General features: G+C 41.3%; 1 protein-coding gene across 1 annotated transcript; it reads right to left on the bottom strand.

The window, feature by feature from the left end:
* Window positions 1–352: 352 nt before the first annotated feature.
* C2CD3 (C2 calcium-dependent domain containing 3) lies at window positions 353–26,696 on the bottom strand (the record flags this gene model as incomplete). Its single annotated transcript, XM_010074775.1, has 20 exons — window positions 353–570; window positions 1,508–1,672; window positions 2,220–2,317; window positions 3,070–3,275; window positions 4,461–4,525; window positions 6,059–6,197; window positions 9,387–9,704; window positions 11,568–12,188; window positions 13,074–13,163; window positions 13,883–14,151; window positions 15,361–15,481; window positions 16,407–16,579; window positions 17,696–17,876; window positions 18,674–18,857; window positions 19,416–19,659; window positions 20,261–20,412; window positions 20,969–21,436; window positions 23,584–23,706; window positions 24,652–24,770; window positions 26,584–26,696. Coding segments are annotated over 20 exons (4,067 nt in total), but the record flags the coding sequence as incomplete, so codon positions are not given.
* Window positions 26,697–27,461: the final 765 nt, after the last annotated feature.

Genomic DNA, 27,461 nt, shown 5'->3' with positions numbered 1-27,461 from the left:
CAGCCTGTCCAGGTCCCTCTGGATGGCAGATGTGCCAATTCCTATTAGCCACGGACTCAGCTCAGTACCATTCTGTGGATTGTTCTTCTGCAAGACCTCCCTCTTCTACTAAACAGACATTGGAATTTAAATAGAATTTAGGCTGTCTTGAGAGGGCTTTAACTCCCTACTAATCCACGTTCTGAAGGTTTTACTACCACTTCTGACGGGAGTCTGAAAGTCCCTCTGAAGCCTTCTTCCAACAGACCAACACTGATTACCAACACCAGGAACTGGACCTGATGATGTAACAAATTTGAAGATACTTTAAGGCAGCTTGTGACAAAAAAATCCAAACCAAATGACAACTTACCAGTGATTAAGCTGCTGACCTGAGACACCAACTGACTCGATTTTTCCAAAAGATGGCTTGCGTTGGGATCCACTTCTCTCCTCATCAAGCCCCGATGATCACTCTCCTGCTCCTCATAACTCAGTTTGGACGTGTTACCGTAACCAAAGTCAGGAAAAGACCTGGTCAGCTTCTGGCTGAAGTATCTTTGAACCTCATCCAGCTCACTCAAGTTTTTTCTGTAAGCAGTGGTAAAAAATTCAGTAAGAAAAAACCCACCAGACGGGTTCTGTTTGTATCATTCCCGACAACAGCAGGTAAATACGCAAATACAAGATGAAGGGTTAGCATTAAAAAATAGATCAGCAGGTAAGTGGTGAGGTTGCTCTGTCTAAGCAAGAGTATAAAACTCGGGAACAAATGTCGAATTAGCTAGGAAACTTCAGTTGGAAGTTAAAAAAAAGAGCTAGTTTTAAACTTACTTAATGCAGGGAGTTGGATTTGAGATGACCTCCCAACAGAAGTCATAAAGGCAAGAATATTAATTGACTTTATGACTGAGCTTGATAAAAATCTGAGGATTTCCACCTGCTTAAGATCTAAGGATTTTATGATATATTGCTTGTGGTAGCAGCGGAAGGGATGGAATGACTCAAAGTCTCTTTGGTGTTATATTCCTACAGACAATAAATTTTCTCCTCCCAAAGTTTATACCTGATTTAAGCCTAGAATCTAGTCAAAAGAAAAGTGCTTCTAGTGGGGAGAGAGAGGCATCCTGTTGGGAAAGGACATCCCGCTGTGAAAAGGCGCAGGGGCTCGTTCTGTCTATGCGAAAACCGCCTCAGAGGACTATTGGTTAATAGCGTGAGTTGTGTTATAGATGGACAAAGATGGACAAAGCAAAGAATTCTACGTGGATTTGCAAACACCGCTGTTGCTGTTCCCTTCAGAGACTCACAGCATTGCTGGAGCCTCAGTACTAAAGCAGGGCTGCCCCCCTAGTCCCTGCTTTTCCAATCTTGTCTCATCCTGCTGGAAATTACACTAATATCCCACTGATACCTTTTAATCAGTTATATATTTTCATTTTTATTTCCTTTTAAAATTGGATGCAGGAATTTTTCAGTTTCAAGCTCTGCTTTGCAAACCTAAGGCTTTGCATGAGCCCTGCTTTACCTGAGAGCAGTGAGAAGAGAAGCGCGTGACGACACCGATAACGTGTCCATCTTTGCCGCCCGGTTGGCGTTGCCTTCTGCTTGCTGCAGGGATTCGTGAAATCTGCGCACGTTCTGCATATGCTCTTCGTGACGAGGCGTGCGTGTTCCAGGGGGATTCATTTTGCTAGAAACAGGCCTATGTTTAACAAGAGAAAACAGGTTGAGATCTGACAGTCCTAGTCCCGGAATGTGCAATATTCCAGCATTTCACCAGCTGTCGTTCACCGGTCATGGACAAGGAGTTACAGCAAAATAAAGGGGATATACCAGTAATACTCTATTCTAACTTATTATCCTTATTAAAAATAAAAACAAACACAAATCTTATTCTTATAAAAGCCCGGAAGAAGTGTCTGCCAGTTTTAGCCATGGCATAGTATAAGTCCTAATACAGAAGGGTGTCAATGAAACAAATCAAGAAACATCAGTGAGAAGAAAAAAGAACATCTGGGTTTTGTGGAAAGGTGCCTGCCTCAGGATTTCTGTCTCCTGGGCCACCTCTCACTGGTAAAAGGCATTTCGTATAATCTTTAAGTCTAAAGAAACAGAAAGTTGGTATAATCTTTAAGTCTAAAGAAACAGAAAGACCTTTGGCAGGGCTTGTTATTTTCTCAGGTGGATTTTTGAGCCCTGAAAATATCAAAATGACCGACAGCCAGCGGACTTACGGCTTTCGAGAAGGAACACTGGCTTCCTTTGATGAGGTGTTCAACATTTGCTTGGAAAAGCTTGGAGCACTACTGGGAAATGTTGGAAAGCTGGGCTTCACCTAGAATAAAAACGAACACTGCACATGACCTTCCACAGCAAGAAAATAGAGAAATTAAAGTAGTATCACGCTGAGCTAAGAAACAAAAACTTAAGTTTTCTAAATAGCTTTAGATTTTCAAAGTATTTTCCAGCACTGAGCCAAAGTATCATTTAACAGGACTATGATTTCAGAAACATTTGTTAATTCCCCCCATGCTAACAAAGAATAAACTGATGGAAAGTAGGGTATAGGGGCTCCATGACACGTGTAAATCATACCCCAGCCTAACTGGAAAGTCTAATACAAACACAAGAAATGACAAATCTTATAGAAAAACAGATTTCTGCCAAATTAGAAATGTCCTAACCAACAGAAGGCTGGATTTACATGACATTTTTGGGCACCAGCTGCCATCCAAAGCAGCAAACAGAACAATGCCACGCTCCCAGACATCTGAAACGACAGAATATTTCCTAACAATAAAAAAAAACCCCAACACCCACAAAGCAACAACAGAGTGAAGCCACAAGAGGCTTCATGAGCTAGGTTTGAAGGAGTGCTGGAACTACTGCTGCCCTGCAGCTACCATGGAAACACAGAGCAGCGTTCTTAAACATGGAATTCAGTGTTCCTGGTATATTTACACAGGCTGATCCACTCCAGAACTCTGAATTTTCTACACTTGCTCGTTAATTCAAAATCCCCCAGCGTCAGGGCTGATTATTAGGACTCTAAGCAGATTAGATTAAGGAGGAAAATGAAACACGTACGGAAGAACTTGCTGGCTGGGTCCGGATCCTTGCCTGCCTTTGTTCTTTGAGATTACTGATGTTTTGAAGAGGGGAAATTGCTACTTTGATCTGCCCTCGGCACTGTCCACTGAAGTCGGTAATATTGTACCACCCGCACACGAGCTGGAAGCCAGAAAGAAGAGGAGAAAGGTCCACTGATGCAAATCCTAGCACTCGTTCGGTCTCTGGGGAAGAAGAATATAAAGCACGTATTAATTCAAACTGCATGGAAACGAAACGTTTTCAGGAATGCTAAAAATCAGTCAGTAATACAGCCCTTGAAATATGTCTAGACTTTACAGGGAAAGGTTATAAAACTCAAAAAATGTTTTAAAAGTGGAAAGCTCTCAGGAAATAAAGAGCAAGTAAAGACTGGAACAAAAAAAGTGGAAGAAACAGAAAACAGAGTTTAAGACAAGAAAAATGAGACTTAGTTTTGGTTGTTAACACGCTTCAAACTAAGAGAATGATGGTGTCTGGTTGAGAAGCAGGAAAAAATTGTTTCTAGCAATTAAAGCAGCTTCCCCCCTAGGGATTTGTCAAAATAGTTGTCGCTGTTGCAGTTGTTGATAACTTGAACACCGATGTTGGTCATAATTCACAGCAGGATGAGGGCCTGGCTGCAGGTGTAAGAAAGGACACGAGGGTTACGTACCCTGTGCAATACTTCATCAAAAAAACTATTTAAACAAGGGTTATAAAAAGGGGAAAATATTAATCTTGAAAGTGAGCTAGAAATAACTTGAAAAATAAAACCTGAAGGCCAATCTGGGGACCTCAGCAAATGCACTCCACCTCTGGAATTGCGTTTTCCCTTCAGTAACTCCCGTTTCTTCCCTTTTCGCTTTGCCAAAACTTTCAAAAAATGTTGATTTGTCATTTCACTGTTGCATTTTTGTGCAACATAATGTCTTTCCTATCTTGTAAATTTATCAGAAGTACAGAACAAACAGCCCTATCCAAGAAGAGATTATTTGGATTACCTTAGCTGTTACATTCAGCTAAAAATGTCCCTGCAGAGACAGGACACATGCCCTGTGGACACACAGCACTCTGCACAATACAGAGAAAGGCTGAGTTACCCAGGAAGTTTATTTTTTGAAGAAAAAAAAACAGACAGCTGAACACTAACATGTAAAAAGAAAGAAAAACCCCAGAATACAAACGAACCCAACCTCACCAGATGATTAATGGGGAAAAGGAGGATGTTAAAGGGCAGGAAATCAACGGGTATTTCTTTCAAAAATGTCTTTACAATTCCACTCTCCAATTTACTTAATGGAATTTACTTTATTTGTATTAAACACGAGTCACCTGAGGAAAGGGATGCAGAAAAGACACTCCTCTCAATACTGCACCACAAACTTTACCTGCTTTATGCCACACTTTGAAGACCAAGGTTTGCTGTGGATCCAGCAGAAGCTCTTTGGATATTCTGTTAAGAACAAAAAGAATAATATTTTACGCAAAGTAGAAAAAAGAACAAGAACAGGAAAATGCCTCTGAAGTTTCCATGCCATTGTAGCCATCCTGACAAATCAATTTCTTTCTGGAATGATGGGCAGGGGGGAATACAACAAATCCCCAAATTATTGAGCCCTCAAAAGCAGAACTATTTTGGGCTTTTGTTTATTCAAGAAGTATTTCCCTCTCCTTGCTCTTGTTGTAAATTTATAAGATAAGACAATAAAACCATGAAGAAATGGAAATACAGTTTATATCGTGACCCAGTAATACAGTGACAAAAAGCACTGGGGTTGTGGTTGAAAGCTGGAACGTTTGAAGCTGATTTCTGGAAAAAAAAAAAAACAACTGAAAATTTGTTTTGAAAAAAAAAAGTTAGAAAAAGTGTTAAATGTGGAACAGATTTTAAGTCACTTGAAGCTTAAGTTGCAACAATTAAACAGATTTTTAAGTGGCTCAGACATAAGTCTGAGCATAAGCAACCTCCAGAACAAAACTTTTAAACTTCAGCGATCAGTTTTTCAATGGTTTCATCTTCATATTACCTATTCCCCAAAGCCAAAAGCCAGCTCAGCAGTCTGCCAGAAAGCCAGGCACTGGTACATATTTGTCTGTGTTTTGGACGGACAAAATAAATTAATATGATTCTTTGTTGCCTGTAAAAGACCTGTTCCACCTGGTTTGGAAAACACCTTTGGCTTCAGAATTGATTTAAAATCTGGTACAGAAACACCGGGGAGACCACAAGATTGCAAACTCAGGTTTATTTCTGAATATTATCACCAATGACTGGATCTGCTGCGGTTCCTTGGGGTGGTCAATTCATCTGCTCTAATTTAGGCTCAGATATTTAAGTCTGAGCTATGTCCCTACAGAATCTGGCAGTCACTGGAGAGAAACAAGCATCCTTAGGGAATTTTGTCCTAAGCTGGGTCCCTAACACAGGCCGGGTGACTCACTGGAGGTGCCTGCGTCTCTCCAGTGACTGCTGAGGAATCCAATGAATCTCAGAAACCTAAATTCCCGACATTTTAAATTATAGTAGGTGAATCCAAACTTAGAGCTCTGGTCCTGAACCAGGGCAGAATTTCTAAGCATGAAACAAAGTAAAACGTACAGAAAAAGCCAATAAATTGGATCAAGTCTTACTTAACCTTGCCAAGAGTCTTTTAGCAATTAGCAGCCCCTTCCTCTAGACGGGAGAACTACAGATGAGTGGAAACAGACTGACTCACCCAAGGTCTGAAGCCAAAATGTAACTCAGCCAAGCTTCAGCATGGGTCAAACTGCCCCTCCTCACGTTAGCTTTAAGACCAAGCCTCTTCAAACAATTTTTCAACTAATACACGCACACAGTGATTGTAAAACATGGAAACAAGCGTTTTTAGCTGAGAATATAGGTCTGGTAAGTAGAAAAGCATCCCCTCCCAGCTGAATACGTCCTTTTCACACCTAGGCTGGCTGTCAGATCCAAAGGGTGGCTGTGCGAGTCCACGGCGCTTACCTGGCTTGTTGTTGGAAATCCCAGACGGGTGAGTCCGTGTTTTCTATGACCGGAGTGGTTATTGGAGCATCTGCACCAGCCACAGCAAAGGATACACAGCTACTGGGTGCTGCTACTTCACGTTCTGTCAAAGGACTCCCTAAAATGATACAGAATTAAATACAGATTTGTTATGAATAATTTAAAAAAAAAATCTAAAGGCAGTTCAGCTATTAAAAAGAGATAATTAACAAAGAAATCCACCATCTAGGAAATACTCCTTTTCATTAGTGGAGTTGAAATTTATAAATTTCCTCCCCTTGTAAATATAAATTTTATTTATAGGAAATATTAAATGAACCTTTTGCGGAGCAGAAATTGGAATATTCAAGGGAGAAACAGAAAAACTCATTTGCCCAAGATCGTCTGAGAAGTCAGAGGCAAAGCTAGGAATAAAACCAAGAACCCTGTTCCAGTGCTCGATCTACCTTCCATGCTGGACCACAAGAGTTTGGCAATCCTTGCTGCAAACATAGAAAAAAATCCAGCGTTACAAAAGGCAGTTTGACTTAAAAGCTGGATTGCTAAGAGGAAGCTCACTTCTCTTGACTGAATAAGAAAACACATACCCAGTGTTAACGATACCTGAAGATTAATAAACTTTTTTCCTAGCCTCTATTAGTTCATCTCAAAAAAGACTGAAATAGTTGGAGAAACTGAACATTCCTGCAAGGCAGAAACAAGTACCACCTTCATGTGTTATGAGGGTTTAGATATAGAGGAAAAAGCAGTTTCTACAAGTTTATTTCAAATTCTTGCGTTTTCTCCCTAATTCATCCTGAAATCCATCCTGAAATAACCTGGGAAAAGGTTTGTGAGAAAACAGACAATGAATTAACGAGTCTGACTTAATTGGATAAGTTTGCACTTAGAGGCAGATAGTTTCTCGTCAGAGGAACACAAGGTCAAATGAAAGGATGGAGCCAGATGTTGCCCAGCTCCTGCTGGATATTAGGGATCAGAGATTGTTGAATGAAAGATGCAGAAATCATACCATCACCTGCCCTGAATTATAGCCCAAAAAGGAGAGGAGATCCATCCCTGGAGGGGTTCAAGGCCAAGCTGGATGAGGCTTTGGGCAACCTGGGCTAGTGGGAGGTGTCCCTGCCCATGGCAGGGGGTGGCACTGGGTGGGCTTTAAGGTTCCTTCCCACCCAAACCCTTCTGTGATTCTATGTTTACAGCCTCTTCCCTTCTGTACATGGCCGTTCCTCCAGGCATGGACCCTCTTAAGTCATGTTCGCATTAGTGAGATTAATTTGCTGCAGTGTATCACGGCTTGTAAAGCTGTAGTAGCATTTTACTGCTTACAGAGCTGTTCAGATGGTGAATTTGTAGCTGGCAGAATCTGCTAGCAGAGATGGAGCTAGCCAAGGGGAAACAAGGTCAGAATTCGAAATCTGGAACAACGATTCCAGACTGCTTCCTCCTTTCTGCTTTCCAAGGACTCAGTGTGTGCCTTTGGATGTTACTGGCCACAATGATCAAAACTGATGAGTATAAATCTGATTTAACTAAAAATAATTATTTTTTCTCCAAAAGTCTGATTCTCCATGAAAATACAATGAAACGTGACTGATTTGCAGTAGCTTACCGCGTTGCTGCTCATTGATGCTTGACCATGAGGATTTATTTGCTAAAGAACAAGATTTATTTTTAAAAAAAAAAACAAACCTGCCACACAAAGCTCTTTGCAGTTTGGTAAGACTGTAGATATGACAATTCAAAGGCAAACGCGAGCTCAGCTTAGAGAAATAAGCAAGACCTGCCCAGACTGGCTCACCATCTCCTGCATGTAAAGGCAGATTTAAAATCAGTCTTTGTAGTCAAAGGCAAACCCAGCATTTCTCAAGTGTTAGCTTGCTTTTTTTTTCTAGGAAAAGCCTGTAAACAGAAAGAATTGTTGGCTCTAATAAGAAAGCTCAGCCAAAATCAAAGAGTCTGATTTAGCCTAGCAACTCCCAATGCCCCAACTTTGCAACTTCTTTTCTTTATATTATTTGGAAGATGAAGAAAACAGGAAAATTGAGTTTAGATCATGAGAAATATGAAGAGGCTTGGGGAAACATTTTGTGTCTTCACTCAGTTTCTGAAAATTGTGTATCTTAAGGAATTCTTTAAAAATTGCTGGAAATTTATAATCCATAACATACTGGTCTGGAAATGTATCCCAGCCTTTTTTATAAAAAAGCATCTGTGGGGCTCAAAATATATCAGAATTATTTACACTTAAGTCATGGCTTATATTTTACTCTTTTCGTTGTGTTATCACGCCATAAAATGCTGAGTGTTCGTCTCTGGCATATCAGATGGACCGTGAAACACTTGATCTTAACAGAGATGTTTCCAGTAAACTCATGTCAGGTCAAATCCTTATTTGTATTTGTTTTTAGGTAGCCTGCAATGGCGCAAACAAAATCAGATCACTCCAAGATCACAAAATGATCAAGTCCTGCAGGGCCAGGGGTGCCCCAGGTGAAGGGCAGAGCACCTGATGTGTTTTAAAGGTTTGAATTTATTTTTAACAGATTAATTTCCAGACTGCAACTTGAGGGAGAAACAAAAGGCTCCAAAAAATCTGCGAATTAACCAAGTGAAATCACCTGCTAGGAAAGAATATTTTAATATGTTTAGCATCAATTTAAAAGCGAAGAGCAATTCTTTAGTGAACCTCAGTGTAGCGACGAGCCACTGAACTGTACTTCCCACTCTGCGCCAAGCCTGGGTGAGCTCAGACTGCTCTGTCCTTACACTGCCCTTCCTCGCTGCTGCGGCTGCCGGTCTCCAGATAGCATGGCTAAGCCAGCTTTACAAACTGATTCGATGCTAAAAATGCAAATTTGACAGTCTTTGAGATATGAGTGTCTTGGGGGGGTTAAGTTATTCAGATAAGGCTTAACTTCAGAATTCAGCTGTCATCTGTAACATTGAACATTAGATTATTTATAGTTTGGATTTTATTTACAGAGATAGGTTGAATAGTTTAACCTCCTGCTTCCCCTGTACTTATAGAATGATGCAATGCTCTTGGGGTTGTAACACTACGAGGCCAAGCTCAAAACCCATCATATCGCTTCAACTGTCCCAGAATAAGTTCGAGGATTTGGTTTTTAAATTGTTCCATGCAGTACCTGTTACGAACAGATCCCAGGAAAAAAAAAAAAAAAAGAAAAAAAAGGGAAAAAAAGGAAGAGAGGAAGGGAGGAAGGGAGGAAAAAAGAGGGAGGAAAAAAGAGGGAGGAAAAAAGAGGGAAAAAGGAAAAAAAAAGGGTAGTGGCAGTGATGCTACCTTTTAAACTCAGATGCATTGCTCTTTCCACAAGGATATTGACAGCAACAGTGTTTTCCAGAAATATTGTGTCTTCTTCTTGGGGTTTGCCATCGGTGATTTCTGAACTTACGATATCCAGTTTCTGACTCTGATTTTCAGAGACCTGTTGGCTCAGATCAGGGGCTTTTTCTGTGCCTTCATCTTCGCTGTTGCTGTATTCCCCAGCACAGTGAAGTCTGCTGGGCAGAGCAGCAGAAGAGGAAGAAAGGACGATGTGAACGCGTACAGCGGCTCCTGCCAGGTTTGCAGCGTTGCATCTGAACAATGGATAAACCCCTGAAAGAGAATTTGTGAACAACCAGCTAAACCAGACAAAGAAAAACTAGCATCTTGGAAAACAGTCAATGCAGTTCATAGAATCACAGAATCATGAAGGCTGGAAAAGATCTCAAGGATCATCAAGTCCAACCACCAACCCACCACCACCTAACAGCCACTGTCGTTAACGACAGTAAAGATCTCACATCAGACCAGCAGAATGAATCTTGATTTTCAGTGGAATACAATGGATAATATTGATCACATAGGCAATGTGTTATCTTATGAATATATATCAATTTATAAAAGCTTTTGTTGTAGCACTTACAGAGCTTTGCTGTAACGCTTGCTGTGTAAAGGTAATCAGCAAAAAGATGTTAATTGTGTAACAGCAGCCACAATTAAAAAGGGATGTGCCCTATCACCACAGACAGTAAAAGAACGGGGCAAGTCGTGACGAGCTTTGTTGAGAGATACATCATCAAGATTACCAGATGCTTTTGTTCCTGTTATCTTTCTTCTCCTGTTCCAGCCAAACTCCAGACAGAAGCTAACAAGGAGAAAACCACATCAGATGGTTTTCACCATTTACGATATCAAGTTGTTTATTCAACTGTATAAAAGCGGGGAACATTTGCAGGGAAATATGGAAGCCTCATCTATAGGGTGGACGCACTGTACAGAGATTTCCCAATTGCCGGGAAGGGTTCTCCAAATCCTCGCTGCAACCGGGCTCCCCAGCGACTGCGGATCTGGATGATGGTAACGTATTTTAGGGCACTTGGTGATGGATCTTTCTGAATCACTGTCACTAACTCTATGATTAGGTGCATTACCTTCTTTTATGCTTGCCATAGTAGTTTGCTTATTATTTTGCTGCTTTACTTATCTTGCTTTAATTCATTTTCACTGTGTTATTTTCCTTATTTTGTCACTTTAAACATAAGTAAAAATAAGCTCTTTTTTTTTTTTTTTTTTAATTTGGTGCCTGTGTTCTTTGTGCTAACCCTGTCGACTAGCAAAACACCAGCACGTTGGTAGAAGCATCAGCTTGTAAAGGTTAAAAGAGCTAACCAACCCCCCAAATTTGGCACACCCTCATTTCCCCACTGGCAGCTCACATTACTATTTTAAAGCACATCAACTTCCTGAGAGTCCTGGGAATAGCGCGCCTGAATAATTTTCTATACATACATGGAGAATACAACACATACACAACAAAAAAAATTGTTTTAACTCTTGTTTCTTTTGCATTCCACACAAAAGAAGAGCCAACAGCCTGTCCACAAATCTGCCTGCAAGCCGGTGGCTGATGGATACCACGTAGATGACAGAACCCTAAGTGATCAAATAGAGCAGAAGTTTCCACCACCTTCTCAGTGCTTCGTCACTTCCTCCGACCGCAGGCATTCAGCCTCCTCAAGAGACATTATTCTTATTACTTCTCACTCTATTATGGTGCCCAGTCCGTAATTCTGAAGAAACATTCTTCATCAATCCACGGAGGCTAATTGCTCTCCCTATTACTGATCATTAATGTAAATTTTTCACCCATTTAAACTTGCTAAGTTTTGAATTCAGAGAAGCATTTTAACTTTTTTTATCTCCAGTGAAAATAGGAGTTGAGAGAGTGTTGCACACAGGACAAAAACGAGGAGGGGTTCAAGGCCAGGCTGGATGAGGCTTTGAGCAACCTGGGCTAGTGGGAGGTGTCCCTGCCCATGGCAGGGGGTGGAACAAGATGATCTTTAAGTTCCTTTCCAACCCAAACCGTTCTGTGATTCTATGATTCTATATTGTGCTTAAAGTGACTAGAGAAGTAACCAAACCAAAACATCAATAAAGAGGAATTAAATACGACAATGTTCTTTAGGAACTCACCACTAACACTTAGTGTTGACCTCGATCTCTCCGCTAACGCTGCGAGGTCGACATAGGCAGATCCGATAAGTCGATCTGTATCGAGTGGTCTTTCCACATCATCTTCTTTACCATACACCCACCACACCTGGATTTCTAATTTCTCCTCTCTGAAGAACCAAAGCAGTCCTTGGCTCCTTCTAAGAGTCACCTTCTTTGGTTTCTTAAAGTTCACTGTAACGTTTTTTGCGTCCTCACTCAATTTTGGCCTCCGAAGTGAGGTCCACGTGGCTTCCTGATCATATAGCTTATACCTGAGGTAGCAGAAAGTGCTTTTACTGAGGTGTGTCTGGCCTGCGAGCAGCACGCAGTGGACAGGCAGCCAAACTCTTGGCGTTGAGATGGTCACAGTCACTGGATCGGCGCTCTGCTCGCATTCGTCGCTGTCGTCCATGCTGTCTTCATGGCTCTCCTCGCTGCTCCATCCTAAGAGCTTCGCGGCCTCCAAGACACGTTCTCTGTCACCCTGCTGAGCAAAGGTGACAGAAAGTTCCAGTCCTCCCACAACAGCCTGCAGGATGCTTGTGCAGTGCGAGGGTGTGAAATCTTCGGAGAGGGTAACTGGGTACCAGCCTGTAATACCTTCAGGAGAAAAGATCGGCATTAGGCTTATCCTCCCTTTTAAAAACATCTGTAAAGAGTTTTCTGCTCTCTGGTCACTAGTCAAGTATTGGTACTAGAAGCGTTTACTTCTTCGGAAAGTTTGAAATCTGTCAAATGATTTCTAGCCTGAAAAAGCAGCAAATTGTTAGACATCAGAAAACCTCACCAGTAGTTCGGATCCCAAAGGCATTATAATTTTCATTTCATTAACGACACACATTTTACAGCAAAAATATATCCCATGAATCTCCAATGATAAAATGAGGCATTCTCAATTTTTTTTCCTGCTCTCTTCCCATTAAAAATAAACCGAGAGCTTCACACTGAAGAAAACAAGCACTATACTGAGATTAAAGCAGAAATAACCAAGCTGATAGTGAAAAATATTATTATTACAAGACACAATCATCACAGACTAACACTAGATAGAGGAGATATTTTATATTTAGTTTAAGAAAGGTTAATCCAACTGCTTTCTAACCTAAGTCTTTGGTTCCAGCTTTGACATCTCAAAAGCAATCATTGGTCCTCCACTGAACACTACAACTCTTGGACTTTCCCTCTTAAGACAGAAAATAAACAGCACTGAATAAAATACTAATTAATAATAATACTAATATTATTAATAAAATACTAATCAATAATAATACTTTTTCAGCTGCTATACATTCTACACCCTGAAAACCAATCTTCAAAAAACAACCCTCACATGAGTTTTCCAATACCAGGATTTTTAACAAAGACACGTGCAGTGTCAGAGAGAGCTTTGGTCTAAAAATTTTTTAAAAAGGGGGAATGAAATTTTTTTAAGCAATTACAAAATAATTTACACAGAACGTCAGCAGCATAATGCTGCTGTATTACCTGATCTTCTTCTCAGCAGGTCTATGGTTGGAATTGTGACTGTCCCAAGAAGGTAATCTCTTGATATCTGAGCTGCCAATGTCTCTGGGGCTGGAAAATAAATAAATCTGAAAATGCACCCAACTGGAACGCGAGATTTAAAAGTGATTCAGAGAGCACCTCCTTTGAAAGAAAGCTGTTTTGCTTTATGAAACTGAAAACACTTTTAACCCACAAAAAAAGGACAAGTCAAAACAAATGGCCCAGTACATATCAGGCCAAAATCCATGAGAAGCAGGGATGTGAACAAAAGCCGTCCGTAGGCATTGCCAGCACACATCCATGATGGGATACATGCTCCACCATTGAATTTGAAGAAACTTTTAGGGAATATTTCCATAAATGAGCATTAAGTAACCAGTGGGGAGCTTGTGTGGTAAGTTACCCTAAGAACATGCCACTCCCGACTTTCTCCCCCAGCAGTAAAAACCAATTAAATGTCCTCTTTAGGTAAATTTTGGCTATAAAATAATTCTCCAACATGTTGTTATGCTGTAAAAGAATACTGCCTATCGGCCACAGGATCACTGGAGGACTTTAAGCTATAATTTCCCTGAACCTCCATTACCTCATGATCTTGATCACCTGGGGTCTTAAAAACCCTAACTCTTTGCACAAGGGGAACAGTATCTCCCAAAGTATTCTCTGAAGACAGTTTAGGTAATTACATCTATTAGCAACTGCACAGAATTGTCTCTCTTCTAAAATAAAAATTAAGGGGTCTGGATCATTCTCCAACAGAATTCAGTCATTGTAATCGTCCTCCTTACCCGACTTGGTGCTCTGATGGTAGATAGAGAAGATGATTTTGGCAGACTGCAAGAGCTCCCCCAGACAAGCAGCTTCTCCGCTACTTTTCTGAATGACAAGGTTACAGGGAAACGCCACGTGGTGCTCGAACTCTGGGCAGAAGGTATGAGCCACAGCTCGCGTGCTGCGCCTCTCTGCCTCGGGTAGGAAGGAGAGGTGCACAGAGATGTAAGCGTTAACTCCCACACCTGCGTAATATTGGACTGAAGGGTTCTTTTGTGCCGCAGCTCTTCATTTAGTATGTAAAAAAGAAAAGAAGAAAGAGAATGAATCTAACGTACAAGGAATCTAGGAACCAACACAATGAAAGCAAAGGTTTGCAAGTGAAAAGATGGGACTAAAAAGTGAATGTTGTAAGTCAAAACAGATGCGGGTTCTGGCTGCAGATTATTTTTCACCATTTTTTTTTTACATCTGAACATAGCAGGAACAGATATGAAATGGTGAGAGTAATTATCCCAAGGTCCATCACTGGTGGCTGTGCTCTTATCATTGTCTGGATCTGAGACCAAAGTGGTTGAGAAAGTACTCAGCACCTTTAGAAATATTCCATACTGTAGAAAAAGCTGGAGGATAACTTCCCAGAGAACCTGCTCTAGAAGGGAGCAAAAGGCTAAGCCACATTATTTTCACAGACTAGTACTGACACGAAAAGGAGGTGAAATTAGCAGATGGAACTATTTACAAGTAAAACAGACCCAAGCATTACTCAGGTCATACACCTGAAGGATGAGAAGTCATTCCACTTTCTTAACTTCTCCAAGCACCATCTGGTAGTGATCCTCATCTTAGACTCTACTTGAATTAAGACAGATGAGGAGCTCAGCAGCACTGAGAGAGGGTCAGCGAGCACGGCTCTAGAACAACAGGAGCCATCCTTCCCTTATGGAATCGACTCCTTCTTTCTAGCCCTTTCTTAATTCTTGAAAATTGCATATTGGAACTAAGTTCAGGTGATATCGTGCACTTGGAGCAGCAGCCTTCTGGTGAAAAGGAACATGTTTCATTTACTAGTTAGTTTATTGATGTTTCCACAGTGAAATTCAAGAAAACAAATCTCAGCTAGCTTTTAAAAAGCACCAGTAACACCAAGATTCAGTGCCCAAATAGGTACTGTTTTGTATCAGCCGATTTTAATATTGGCCTTTGGTGTAGAAAAATGTGGAAATGTAGAAAAATGCGCCCTTACAATCTTGATCCTTCTGCAGAACGAATGCTACCACACTGTACTGCAGCTTAAGGGACAAAAATAACCACTGATGTTCTTTATAAAGTTATTTTCACTTCTGATCAGAACCCAGTTGGAATCTCAGTCTCTGCAGATGGAAAGTTGGCCAGATGCAATTTGTTCTAATCTAATGTCTCAGCCTGCTGCCTCCAGATAAAGCTATTTTAAGAGAGAAAAAAAAAAAATCTTCCTTTTTGAATTAGGCTTTACCTAGCTGCTGCTTGCAAGCCAGCTGCTCTGTGTATTCGTACAGAAAGAGAAACAGCTTGAGCAGTTCTTCCTGCTGCTGGTTTCACGGATCGTTGGTATCTGACGCTCACAGCAAGCAAGCCTGGAGTTGACGAAAGAAAGAAAGGAAAGAAATAGTCAGCCTCTTATTCAGTTAATCCAATATAATCAATACTTAGGTATACCTCTTAATACAAAATTTACTCTGTTAAGGCAAAAAAAAAAATTCCATTTGTAATTGTGCAAGATGGTGTACTTCAGCCAGAAGTTACAGCCCGACACAGGAGGCACAGAAGGAAATTTTAAAGACTGCATCCTGCAACCTGACCTACTAGCAGTCAGATCAGATGGTCTTAACGGCTCCTGCTTGTTGTCAAATTTATGGTGTAGTAAAACTAGGAGAGACTGTTTAACCCGCCCACGCCCTCACGCGAGTGTTCATTGTCATAGTTTTTAAATCTCCTACTGCAGTATTTCAACACCTCTTTTTTATAGCGCTGCAGTGACAAAATCTTCAGAGACACAGATTTTCTGCTGCATGGGGAAAAATATTGCGAAATAATTGAAGCATACTGAACTCCTTGTCCAGCCCTGGCTTTTTTAAACACCATTTCTTCCAAGAAGCTGCCTCAGATTTCCTCAGTGACCTTCCCAGAGCTGAGGTTTGTATTGTTTGAAAGAACCACAAGAGAAAGATGTCTCTACTCACACTACGTACCATGAACAGCCCTTCTTCATGTCTTCCATTCCCTACCTTCCACGGGAAGCTTAACTACAGACTGGGGCTTATTTGGCAGCTAAGCAGTTCACTATACAAGGAGGGCTCTCTAAAATTTGTTAAAGAGTTTGAGGGTTGCTCCTGTTTAACTACTGATTCTTCACTAGGTACGGTGACAGTGAAAGCTGGGAGGAAACATACTCATGGTTGATATCAGTTGCCAACAAAAATACATATTTTTATTTGTCTTGGAAGCAAATATATACTTTCATTTTTACATACAAAGTGAAAACACACAAGTCTTCCTCACCTGAAGACCGCAGATGAAATTCCTCTGAGGAATCAGTCCTGGGGACCAACGGAAGATTAAAAGTCTGTATCCCTATTTCTTCCCGATGCTGCATAGTCACCATGGCACACAGCCGGGACAAAGGCAAGGTCCCTTTGGCAACCATCTGGTCCCTGACATTTGGGTAATAATACCTGGTCAGACACAAAGAAGCGGCATCAGTCATGATGTTTTGATGATGATAAAATGATCATTATTCCTCTCCAGACTGTACAGAAGTCAATTTTAATTTGTGTGTCTTTGAACACTACAGTCAGTCTCCTGATGGCTAAGGGAGAACCTCAACTAAGTGAATTTCCACAGAAAGAAAAAAAGTGCTGATGTAGATAATGCTAAAAATGTACTTTTACACTTGTCATAGCCAGAAACACTACTAAAAATTGGTATCCCAAAGAAAACCAAGAGAAGGATCTGGCACCGAATATTCTCCGCTCTTGGTTTCCATTAATAAATACAAATGCTACATGCAGAACAGATTTGTGGAACCAGTTTGTAAGTGTAAAAAATTATTCTAGACTATTTCTTACTGTTCTACTTGGCTTCAGACTCATCCTCAAGCGAGTTTTGGTGCTGTATCTAACGAACAACATGTAGAGCAGGAGCAAGGCACCCACTGGGTTTTCAGCAGCAGTGACTAACATGGTAGTGTTGTAGATTTGTGTTTCCCCTTCCATTTTGGGACAAATCCTGAATGTTAAATGGCTGTTTGAGACTTGGGTAGAGCACTATCAGTGAGCAGTCAGGTCAAGATTAAATCAAGTCAAATCATCCTCAGGAAAACTCATCTAAAGCACATTTTTGAAATGCCAGGTGCTAATAATTGGTCACTTCAACTGCTCTGGTCATTACCAACATTCATGTCATAATTCTCACATGAACTTGCAAATTTTAAATAGCTTGGTTGTTTACTACAGAATTAACACATTATAGTTATTATAATTATGCTTTTCTAAAGCTACCTGTCTTCACGGTCTCTGCTTTCTGTTACTTGTAATTAGTAAGTTAATTTAAACTTACAAATATTTTATAGTATATTCTTTTGTACTTGGTGACTTGCATTAAGGAAAAAAATCTCCAAAGCAATGAAGGCTCACAGGTCTTAAATGCAATCTTAGATATTCATCACCAAATGCTGATGAGCTCACAATTTTTTTCACTATTAAATATCCATCCTGGAGATTTTTCACCGCCAGATACATCTCTACCTGTATTGCTGTGACATCTGCAAAGAACAGGATGTTATTCTGTACCTGCACCAGACTTCAAACTGAATTCCTCCTCCAGCCGCTCCTGGTGACATGAACGTGCTGACCAGGAGCGTGTGGACTGGGACATCAGCAGTAACCAACAAAGAGTGATGATGCTCATCATTAAAGACAGGATCAGGGACGCACAAAGTGGTTGCTGTGCGAAACGGCTTTAATTTCATACCTATGAGTCAAGCAAAGTTGGTTAAAAATTGTTGGATTTGTGGGTTTCAACCTTTTCGTATCTGTAGACCTTCAGGAGGCAGGATCCACGGACAGTCAGTTAAATCCTCCTGCCAGAAGGCTTGCTCCTCAGAGTTTCACTTCACAAATCTTTTATGAGCAATTCATACAGTCCCACGAACCTGGGGCCACAGGCTGAAAACCGTTAAATGTGGCTGGAAGCTGACATAGTCCCCAGGAGTTGTTAAGGAACAATGTTCCCGACTGTCATTTTTCCGAGGAAATATATATTAGTGATTCAAAGCACTCAAAGTCAACACTAAGTCCTTTTCTACAATTGCAGTTAGTTAAATATCCCATTATAATACAAATTATCTAAACCAGGCAAGTCTTTTCTCGGTGTATCCATGAAAATGAGCACCTTGAAAGGCTCGTGCATGTAAAGCCTTTGTTGAATTTAACTGTACATAATCTTAGTATTCCCTGTGAATCTGTTCTTGCATCTTTGCAGGATCAGTTTGTGACCTCCTCTAAGATTTTTAACAAAAAGATACCACATGAAGAGATTCAGAACTAGGTAACTTTTTTTTTGCTGGGAACTTGGCCGTCTGCCTCAGTCAAAGGAGGCTTTTAATTTTCTGATGCAGCCTAAGTAGATTTTCACACAGATTTTCCAAGGAAACCAAGCACTGGCTGCGTTACGGAAGCTCAGAGAAACACAAACCCTCTTACTTAAGCAGGGAAAACATCACTAAACATTATTTAACTAAATCAATGCTCTAAATAAAAGAAACATACCATCCTCATGCAATTCAGTTCCTTGCAGTGCACCACAACCAGCCTCTTGAACTGGGAAATAGTACTGGACGTAGCAGTCAGCCTCGCCCCAGACTGTGGACTGTAAGGGAGTGAGTCCTTTCACACCCTCCACGTGGATTTCAAACACATGCTCCATCAGGTCTTCCCCTTCTTGGTCTAACTGCTAACAAAACAAAGGAAATCCACATGGAAAGGACGACTCTTTAGGAAACAGCATACAGGAGGACTGGGAATGTAAAAATCTAAGAAGCTGGAGATGGGGGACAGAACCACTAGCTGCCATTTTCCTCCTAAAGTTCACAGAAACATCAAAAACCTGATAGTAATTTTTTTTTTTCTGCAAAAGCCAAAAAAAGACAGCACATAATAAGCATGAAAGTTCCAACACAGCCAACTCAAAGGTAGTGGCAAAACCTGTATGGTACAGAAAAAGGTTGTGAAAATTAAGATTTTCTATAATGTTGGGGGTTTTTTTACTGCATTTGTCATGTAGATAAAAGCAGTGGATATGCAGGGCAATAAAAAGGGGAATAATGTCCCGACTTGACGAGAAAAAACTGGTAAGAAGAGCACAAACAATACAATTCTGCGTAGAACGTGATCATTTATACCAAAATTGGCTACAGCATCAAAAGAAATTTGGGATCACCAGTCTGGTAATGAACCCGCTGGTAAAATCCTTTTGACCTAAGGGCAAGAAGGGGAATTTACTGAACGATACCATTGCAGGCTTTGCAGGAGGAGGGTCCAGAGCGTGGGAAGGGCGCTGTGTGACGGGAGGTACCATTCCTTCTTCATTTTTTAGCCTTTGCAGTGCCACGATTTGATCAGCCGAGCCCATCGCCAGAATAACTCTCAGGCTTCCACATCTGCTGCCAGTAAAAACATCGATCACAGGCATGTAGCTGTCCACAGCAACCACTGGATATTGAGCTTGAAGAAGCAGGTGGGAAATCTTTGGATCTCTAAAACAGAAAAAACCATGAGCCATCTGAATATGAACACGATCACATAAAGCTCATTTTAGATGGGACTTTCAATTAGAAACCAATCTATCTCCATTCCTCCGAAATCCACCTCAATTACGTTAGTCTTCACAAAGCACAGATCCATGAGTTATTTTCAGCAATGAGAAAGCACAGCTCTCTCCAAAAATTAACATGGCCTTAGCTATAAGCCAGCCTAGAAATGTGTGAGCGAGGTGATGAAGTGGAACAAGCCTCCTCTTAATATACTGCAGCGATATTATAGATGTATGAAGCAGTTCTGTGCCTTTGGGGATGGACTTGGGCAGGAAGAAAAGAAGAAACAGGGACAGTTTCCCAGGGAAATGTAAAAACCTTTAATACACTGAAGATATACACAAATAAACTACAGTGGATTACTGAAAAAAATATACAAATGCCACACTAATAATTAACAAAGTAGCGGCCAGTCAGTTCCAGCACCATCTGATTTCTACCTGTCACTAGTCTGACCAAAATAAAAGGAATAAACCCTAGACACCATCCTCCCTTTCTTTCTTTTATTTCCCAACCCAATAAAATATAGAAGAAAAAGAATTACTTGAATGAGATGTAAAACTGATGCAGAGGAAGTTTCACTAATCCCAGCAGTTTGTCAGAGCCAGGGCTTCCCAGCTTGTTCCATGCTTCGATAATCATGACGTTGTTCTTCAGCCGCTCCAAGTGCTTGGAAGTCAATGAAAAAGGCATCACCTGAAAGAGTTTCATGCGGAATTAGGACACAGAACGCACTGGAAGCTATTTGGAAAGTACAGAGCATTCTGGTAATGCTACATTACGGCAGTGTGCAGAATTGCGCTCTTTAGAAATGGAAATTTAAAATTAAATTCAGAAAATTGGTAGGTTTGGAAAAGAGCAAGCCAGGAAAATAAATGTAATTTAGATAAATTTTAACATAAGATCACAGGATATCTTAAAAAACATGGCTTTGATCTTTAAACACCTATTTATTAACCAACAGATAAATAATTTAATACAAACGTTTTAGATGGCTTTGGCTATGTTTTTACATTTCACTCTCAGCTGAAGACTAAGAAGTCTCACAGAGCACTAGGTGTTGTTAAAAGTAAATAAAATCTGAACATCCTGACATTTACAAGGCAAAAATGTCCATTAAAAAAAAAATCACAAACTCATTAAATGCCTGAAATTCTGCTGTTTGCCAGGGGAAAGCTCTGACTTTGAAATTTGTTTGTCAGTGTGGAATAGCCCATTTCAATCTGTGTTAAAACAGAAGATGTGGACTCGCCTGAGAAAAATTAAAGGCAGGTTGTGTTGTGCCCCAGATGACAGCAGATCTCGTCGCCTCCTCTGTGCTGAGCAGCTTGCAGATTAAATACACGTTACAAGAACCGCGGAGCCCATGGTCTTCAGCAACAAAATCCTTTCCATCAGGCACCATCAACAGCACATGCAGCAATAACCCGTCCTCTTCCGAAGCAGTTATTTGTGTCATCAGATTACGTACTACAGAGATTGGTACAGCCTGTGGTCCCAGCGCAATATTTCTGTCGGCTGCTCCCGCCTTCTGCGAGTCCTCACAGTTGTTAAATTTCAAGCAGCGAGGGCTTTCTGCATTTATACTCTTCCTGTTGAGCTCATGGAATTCCAGCCGGGGACTTCTGACAGCGTGAGCTGGGACTGGCTGCAGAGCCAGAGCTGACCTGGCCGCGGTGCGGGTGAAGTCTTTGTTGTCAGCCGCAAGCTCTAAGGATACCTGCGTTGTGCAAAGTAAAGCGGGATGATCAGAAGATGTGCCCTGTACAGAGAAAAGGGACTGCAACGCAAACTCAGGAAAATGTACGGTATGCTTTGCTCAAGAACTGTGTTAGGTCATCACCCAGAAGGCTGGTTACAAGCTACAACTGTCGCTGCAAAATAAACTGCATGTGGATTTATCAAATAAAGCCGTAACTCAAGTACAAACACACACAATTACAGCTGAATAAAGAGAAAAATGAAAAACAATCACAAAGCTGACTGAAAAATGAACACCTACCGAGCCAAGATGAAAAGTACTGTGCCAAAGGATCACAAATGTCATTTGCTCCTTGCGAATCTCTCTAAATGTTTTCTTTCACTCCTATGTTCCCTCCTGATTTTAGCTCTCCCTAACTCCTCACCCTTCTGTGGGGTCCTTCTTTTTCTATCCAATTGGCTACCTATTCCACTGTGTTTGTCTTCTTTTTTGCTGAGGTTAAGTTTTTTGGGTTTTGTTTTGGTTTTTAACGCTGTCCTACATCTGAATTGCCTCTTCATGTTGTCAAGATTTGGAAGAGAAATAGTTAGATTGGTATGAAAGAAAATGTGTGTGTGAAAGTGCTGAAAGAAATGCTAGAAAAAGGGTTAAAGGAATTGTAAGTGCTAATTTGCAAGTGTTAACTGCCACAGAGCTCATAGATCTGCTGGGTTCATTCACTTGATGAGAGAGCAAGAAAGGGAGGAACAAAAAGTCCAGAAGATATGGTAACAGGATAAAGAAAAGGACTGGAGCCACAAAATGACAAAATAAGGAAAACAAAACAATCAAACTCAAGAATTTTGCCTATGACTTAGGAATAACAAGACAAGATACTGTGGCAAAAGATCACAAACGGTATCTAATCCTAAAGGGTACAAAGAAAACATCCAAAGATGAGGAATTCAAGGCCACCTGTCAGAAAGAACACAAGAAACATGAAATGAACTCAATAGCTGACATCCCCTATCCTCCATGCCCTGGCCAGAACAGCTGGACATGCTTGTACAGCCTTCCAGTGCTGAAAGGGGGCTACAGGAGAGATGGGGGGGCTCTGGATCAGGGGGTGCAGGGACAGGACGAGGGGGAAGGGGTTGAAGCTGCAAGAGGGGAGATGGAGATGAGATGTGAGGAAGAAATGTTTTCCTGTGCGGGGGGTGAGGCAGTGGCCCAGGTTGCCCAGAGCAGCTGTGGATGCCCCATCCCTGGAGGGGGTCAAGGCCAGGCTGGATGAGGCTTTGGGCAACCTGGGCTGGTGGGAGGTGTCCCTGCCCATGGCAGGGGGTGGCACTGGATGGGCTTTAAGATCCCTTCCAACCCAAACCCTTCTGTGATTCTGTGTATCATACATGTATGCGCCTAACCTCTACATTTTATGTTTCACCCTTCTGCAGCTCCTCTGTCAGCAGCTTGGCTGAACGGCTTCTCTGGAAGATGTTTCACAGCCCCTACGACAGAGAACATCGCTCACCCTGTGAATTACAAAGTGACAGAAGCAATCCATGCTGATGTTCTCTGGGAATAATTCAGGAGCTCTGAATGTAAAATTCCCAAATACTCTTTTAACCTTTCACTGACTAATCTAGAGAACTCTTTATCCTCAGAATTTACAATCTCTCACACGTGCTGTGCAGGACTGCTAATCCTTTTCAAGCAGAAGTTGAGCGTGCTCGTAGAAACTCCAGCTGGAGAAGGTAACGTCTGAAGCGACAAGGTGTTGGGGAGCATCAGGCCCCTGTGTCAGGAAAGCCCTCACCTCATGTCATGTGTGGAGCAGAAGCCAAAGCTCCCAGCCCTGAACTCATGCCACTCAAAATCTGCCTGTAGAATGGTTTCTGTATCCAAGCCCTAGTTTATCGATCCTCAGTTAACCCTCAGACAGGGAAACTTCACATAGCAACATCCTTAGACTTGGAGGAGGTTCAAAATATTTCTCCAAAACCCTGAGGAAAAAAGAGGTTCGGGTTATCTTGTATTGGTCTTACAAACATTTACATCCAGGACCTGGCAAATTAAAACAGAGAGGGAAGAGAAAAAGGAGGAAAAGTCTAAAAAAGAGAGAATATCCAGCCAAAATTAGTAACAAGAGGTCATTTAACTCAAACTTTATATGATAAAACACATACCTTTAGTGGTCCAACTTGTGTCTGACCTTCCTCTTTTTCCACGGGTATTTCACAGCTGACAGCGAGCAGCTCAGACTGAATAATCTCATGTAACTGAAGTGCTGCTGAGCCAATGGCCACTGGCTGAGGGCAGAAAATGGATCAATTTTGCAAGATTTCTGTCAGGTTTAAAGAAGTAAGGGCATATTGTGAAACAAAAGCCTTCTGGGAAGATGTGGCCAGCCACTCACCCTCCCTACTCCTATACCATGAGTTTCACCAACGGGGATTTGCAGGAAGGTTTCCCTCAGTTCTAATTCCAAGTATCACTAGGACAACAATAAGGAAAATTCTCCCAAACACTTCCAGGTTCATGTAAAGATAAACATCCCAAATCCTAGTAACTGAACAAAATTTGCTTCCTTAAAGATGCAATTAATTCACCCATTACAAGAAAAACTCCCATTAGAACAGATGGGCAGATATCCTTGGTGTTGATTAAAACAAAACAAAAGCTGAGTTAACACTTCCCGCTGACTTCATCGCATGCAGATGATTATGCAAATATTTTTAGCCAGAAGAAAGATACTTTTTTTTTCCGCCTTCCAAATGCACAAGTTACATCAGTTTTTCACACCTCATATTATTCCCCTTACCGTGGTCAGAGTAACGTGATCAACCTCATCCCCATTAACTCACTCTACATTGCCAAATGAGCTGCGTTCTCATTGAAGACTAACGCTTGTAATCGATCGATCAGTTTTGAAGACGAGGGAAGGAGAATTTTTTTTTCCTGTCAGTCTCAAACTCAGAAAATCATTTAGTTGGGTGACAAGACTAAACAGTAATTAGTTGAACTCACAGTTATCTGCACATAATGTCACTTCCCTTCATAATATCTAGCAATGGTCAATTAAGAAATGGCTCAGTCAAGCCTCGTTGTCTGTTTTGGTTCTGATGTTTGCGCCGACAGCAGTTGCAATGAAGCATTGCAGAAGACTCAGAAAAGCCGCTGCTGTCTGTGTAAGTATTTAGAGGAAACAGAAATGCTTTTCAATACAGAAAGTATAAACAACTTTCAATCAGTACCTTTTTCTGTGTGCTTTTTCTCATGTGGATTTTAAAAACAAGGTTAGAGCTCCACCAGTGCTCTATCATCGTTCCACCAAAACGGACAGGGAACACAAACCGCTGCTGAAATTTCACCACTGCAAAGAAGACAGAGACTTGTGAGCTCTTAACTGAGCTAACCTGTCTTTCGAGATTGATCAGGAACAGAGAAAACTTCAGTCTCTGCAGAGAACGTGCAAAGTGAGACAGAAAATTCAAAAGGTATGAGTGGAAAGTGACGGGACTTCTGAGAAGGATGGACACATACACACAGAGCATTTGCACATCTGCCAGAATCAGAGCTCAAGCAAGGCTGGGAGCTGAACGGGGTGGAACCCTCAGAAGAATCTCTCGAGGTTTCAACCTATTAAATTATGTTACAACTCTGTAGGTAATTTACTTCTTTTTTTTTGTTGTTGTTGCTCACAGGAGCAACAAATATTCAAAATTAACTGAATACAAATGAACCTTCCTGTGGAGATTGCTCTGTTACACACAAAATCATTTAATTTTCCATTATTTATTAACACCAAGCCCAAAGTAAACTGTTAGTTGTTTTCCAAGGCCAATGAAAATAGCAGGAGGGCAGTACGACAAAATGAATATTTTAACAGCATCTAAAGGCTGCGGTTGATATCAAGTCCCTGTCACCCCAGCATGCAGTAAGACTTTCCCTTCTTCAGTGGGAGAACCCTGCCTCATTTTGAGCACTATATTTCAAGATGTATCTTGAGACAGTCAAAGCTGAGCTGCGAGAATAAATGGAGGTTCAGGAGGAAAGCTGCAAGAAAGAATGAATGAACCGGCGCTTACTCTAGAAAAGGAGAAGTACAGCAGTGTTGAAGCAGTATGCTTTCCTCATTCACAACGGATAAAAAGTACTTTTGTGATGACAAAAGCTCAGCTTAGACGTAAGGAAACTTTTCTAACAGGAAGCGCAGTACTTCTACAGCTTGCCTGGGCTGGCTATGGATTTTTCTCCCATTGGGCGCCTTCAATAAATGAGATGAACAGCTCTCACGAAAGATAACTGCACAGCAGATTGACTGGATGGCTTCTTCATATTATCTTCAGCCCTGTCTATTTTTCTAGGTTCCAAAGAGCCGGAATCTAACTACACAAGACAAAGTGCAGGAGCCTGTATTATTTTTGTATTACAAAGAGGTAAGGTTCAGAAAAATTAGATGTTTTGTCCGGCCACAAATGGAGAATACGCAAGAGAACACAGAATGACCCCCAGATCTCTCAAGTGCCACCTAGAAAGATGCAAAGCCACATGGGAGAGGCATTTGAAAGTCACCGTGGAATTCCAGTTTCTGGGAAGACTGGGCAGAAAGGATCTTGCTCATACAGCACTCTCTGCTCACTGAGGAGAGAAACGCGATAAATTGTCCTCAGGGATACGAACACTGGGGACTCTCAGTAAAGAGATTAAAGTCTACTGATTTGAGCACAGGATTCAAGATCTCTCGGACCCAGCAGACTCTCTGAGCTCTTGCAGATGACAGACTTCAGCATCTGGAAAAATAATTTATTTGAGGTATAAGTATCTCTGATATTTCTAAAAGCACTTTATCATCCTCATACTTCTGCAGAAAGGATATTGGATGTATGCTGAAATGAAGGAATGCGCTTATTGACCTGCCCTTATGTCCCTAGGAAAAGAAATTTGAGAATATTAATATAAATATTTGGAAGCAAAAAAAGAAAAAAATCAACCAAAAATCACTTCTTCTTCCTGAGAAAATCATTCCACTACCTGCAGCACAGCAACTCTGTTGGCAGAGGTGCCACTAATTACACTGTATCTTTCAAGCAGCAAGGAAAATACATAGAAAATACTACAACATAATTTCTAAGAGACGAAGGAATCAACAAACTAAATACAAGGGGGAAAAATAATGCTCTTACCATCATCTGTGATTTTACTTGAAGCTATTCGAGTTACTTCTGTTGTTATGGAGACCTGTCCTTTCTCATCCTTGGAGGCTCCCACAGGAAAGTGGTACTCAACAAAGAAGGTACTATGAATAAAAAAAGCGATGATCACAATCCATCAAAAATCTAACGTACAGAATGAAACTGAACGTAGCAGGCAAGTTTCATATTCAGAATTTATCGTTACTCTATTTTTAGAATTGGTCTACCTATCTTATGAATTCCTTCAACAGATTAGGAGTACGTTAGAATCTCTGCCAAAAAAAACCCCTTTTGTTTTCAACATACATGCACAAAGCGCATTTGTATCTCCCCAAAATCCAGAAAAAACACAGCCTGAACTGAGCCCACATCATATAAATTATGGATAAATTATAGATAAATTATGCACATCTCTAACATTCAGAAGTCTACAGTTGTCCTGGTTTGGGCTGGGACAGTGAACTCCCTCCCCAGCAGCTGGTGTGAGGCTGTGTTGGGGTTTGTGCTGAGGAGAAGCTGATCACACACTGATGGGCAGAGCTGCTGCCACGACAGTCAAGGACTTTCCAGCTTCTCTGCTGTGCCCATGTCTGCAGGGGCAGGAGGAGCTGGGAGGGAGCACAGCCCCAGTGACCAGCCCAGGATTCAACCTTAGGTTTAGGTCATTGAGACCCAAACTGGCCGATGGTCTGTTCCATCCCATGCCCGGCATGGCCAGGGGATAGGTGAGCATCTGTCTAGCTCTGGGTTGTCTCCCTCTGGGTCAGCCCTCTCTCATCTCAGTTTCTCGAACACTTGGGCTCTTATCTCCATTCCGGGATTGCGGTTTCAGGACTCTTGCTGCTCCAGGATCATTAGCCGGGAACAGG

The sequence above is a fragment of the Pterocles gutturalis genome, unplaced genomic scaffold, assembly GCF_000699245.1.
Source record: "Pterocles gutturalis isolate BGI_N339 unplaced genomic scaffold, ASM69924v1 scaffold41407, whole genome shotgun sequence".
NCBI lineage: Eukaryota > Metazoa > Chordata > Aves > Pterocliformes > Pteroclidae > Pterocles > Pterocles gutturalis.
This window is presented reverse-complemented; position numbering and strand designations above follow the sequence as displayed.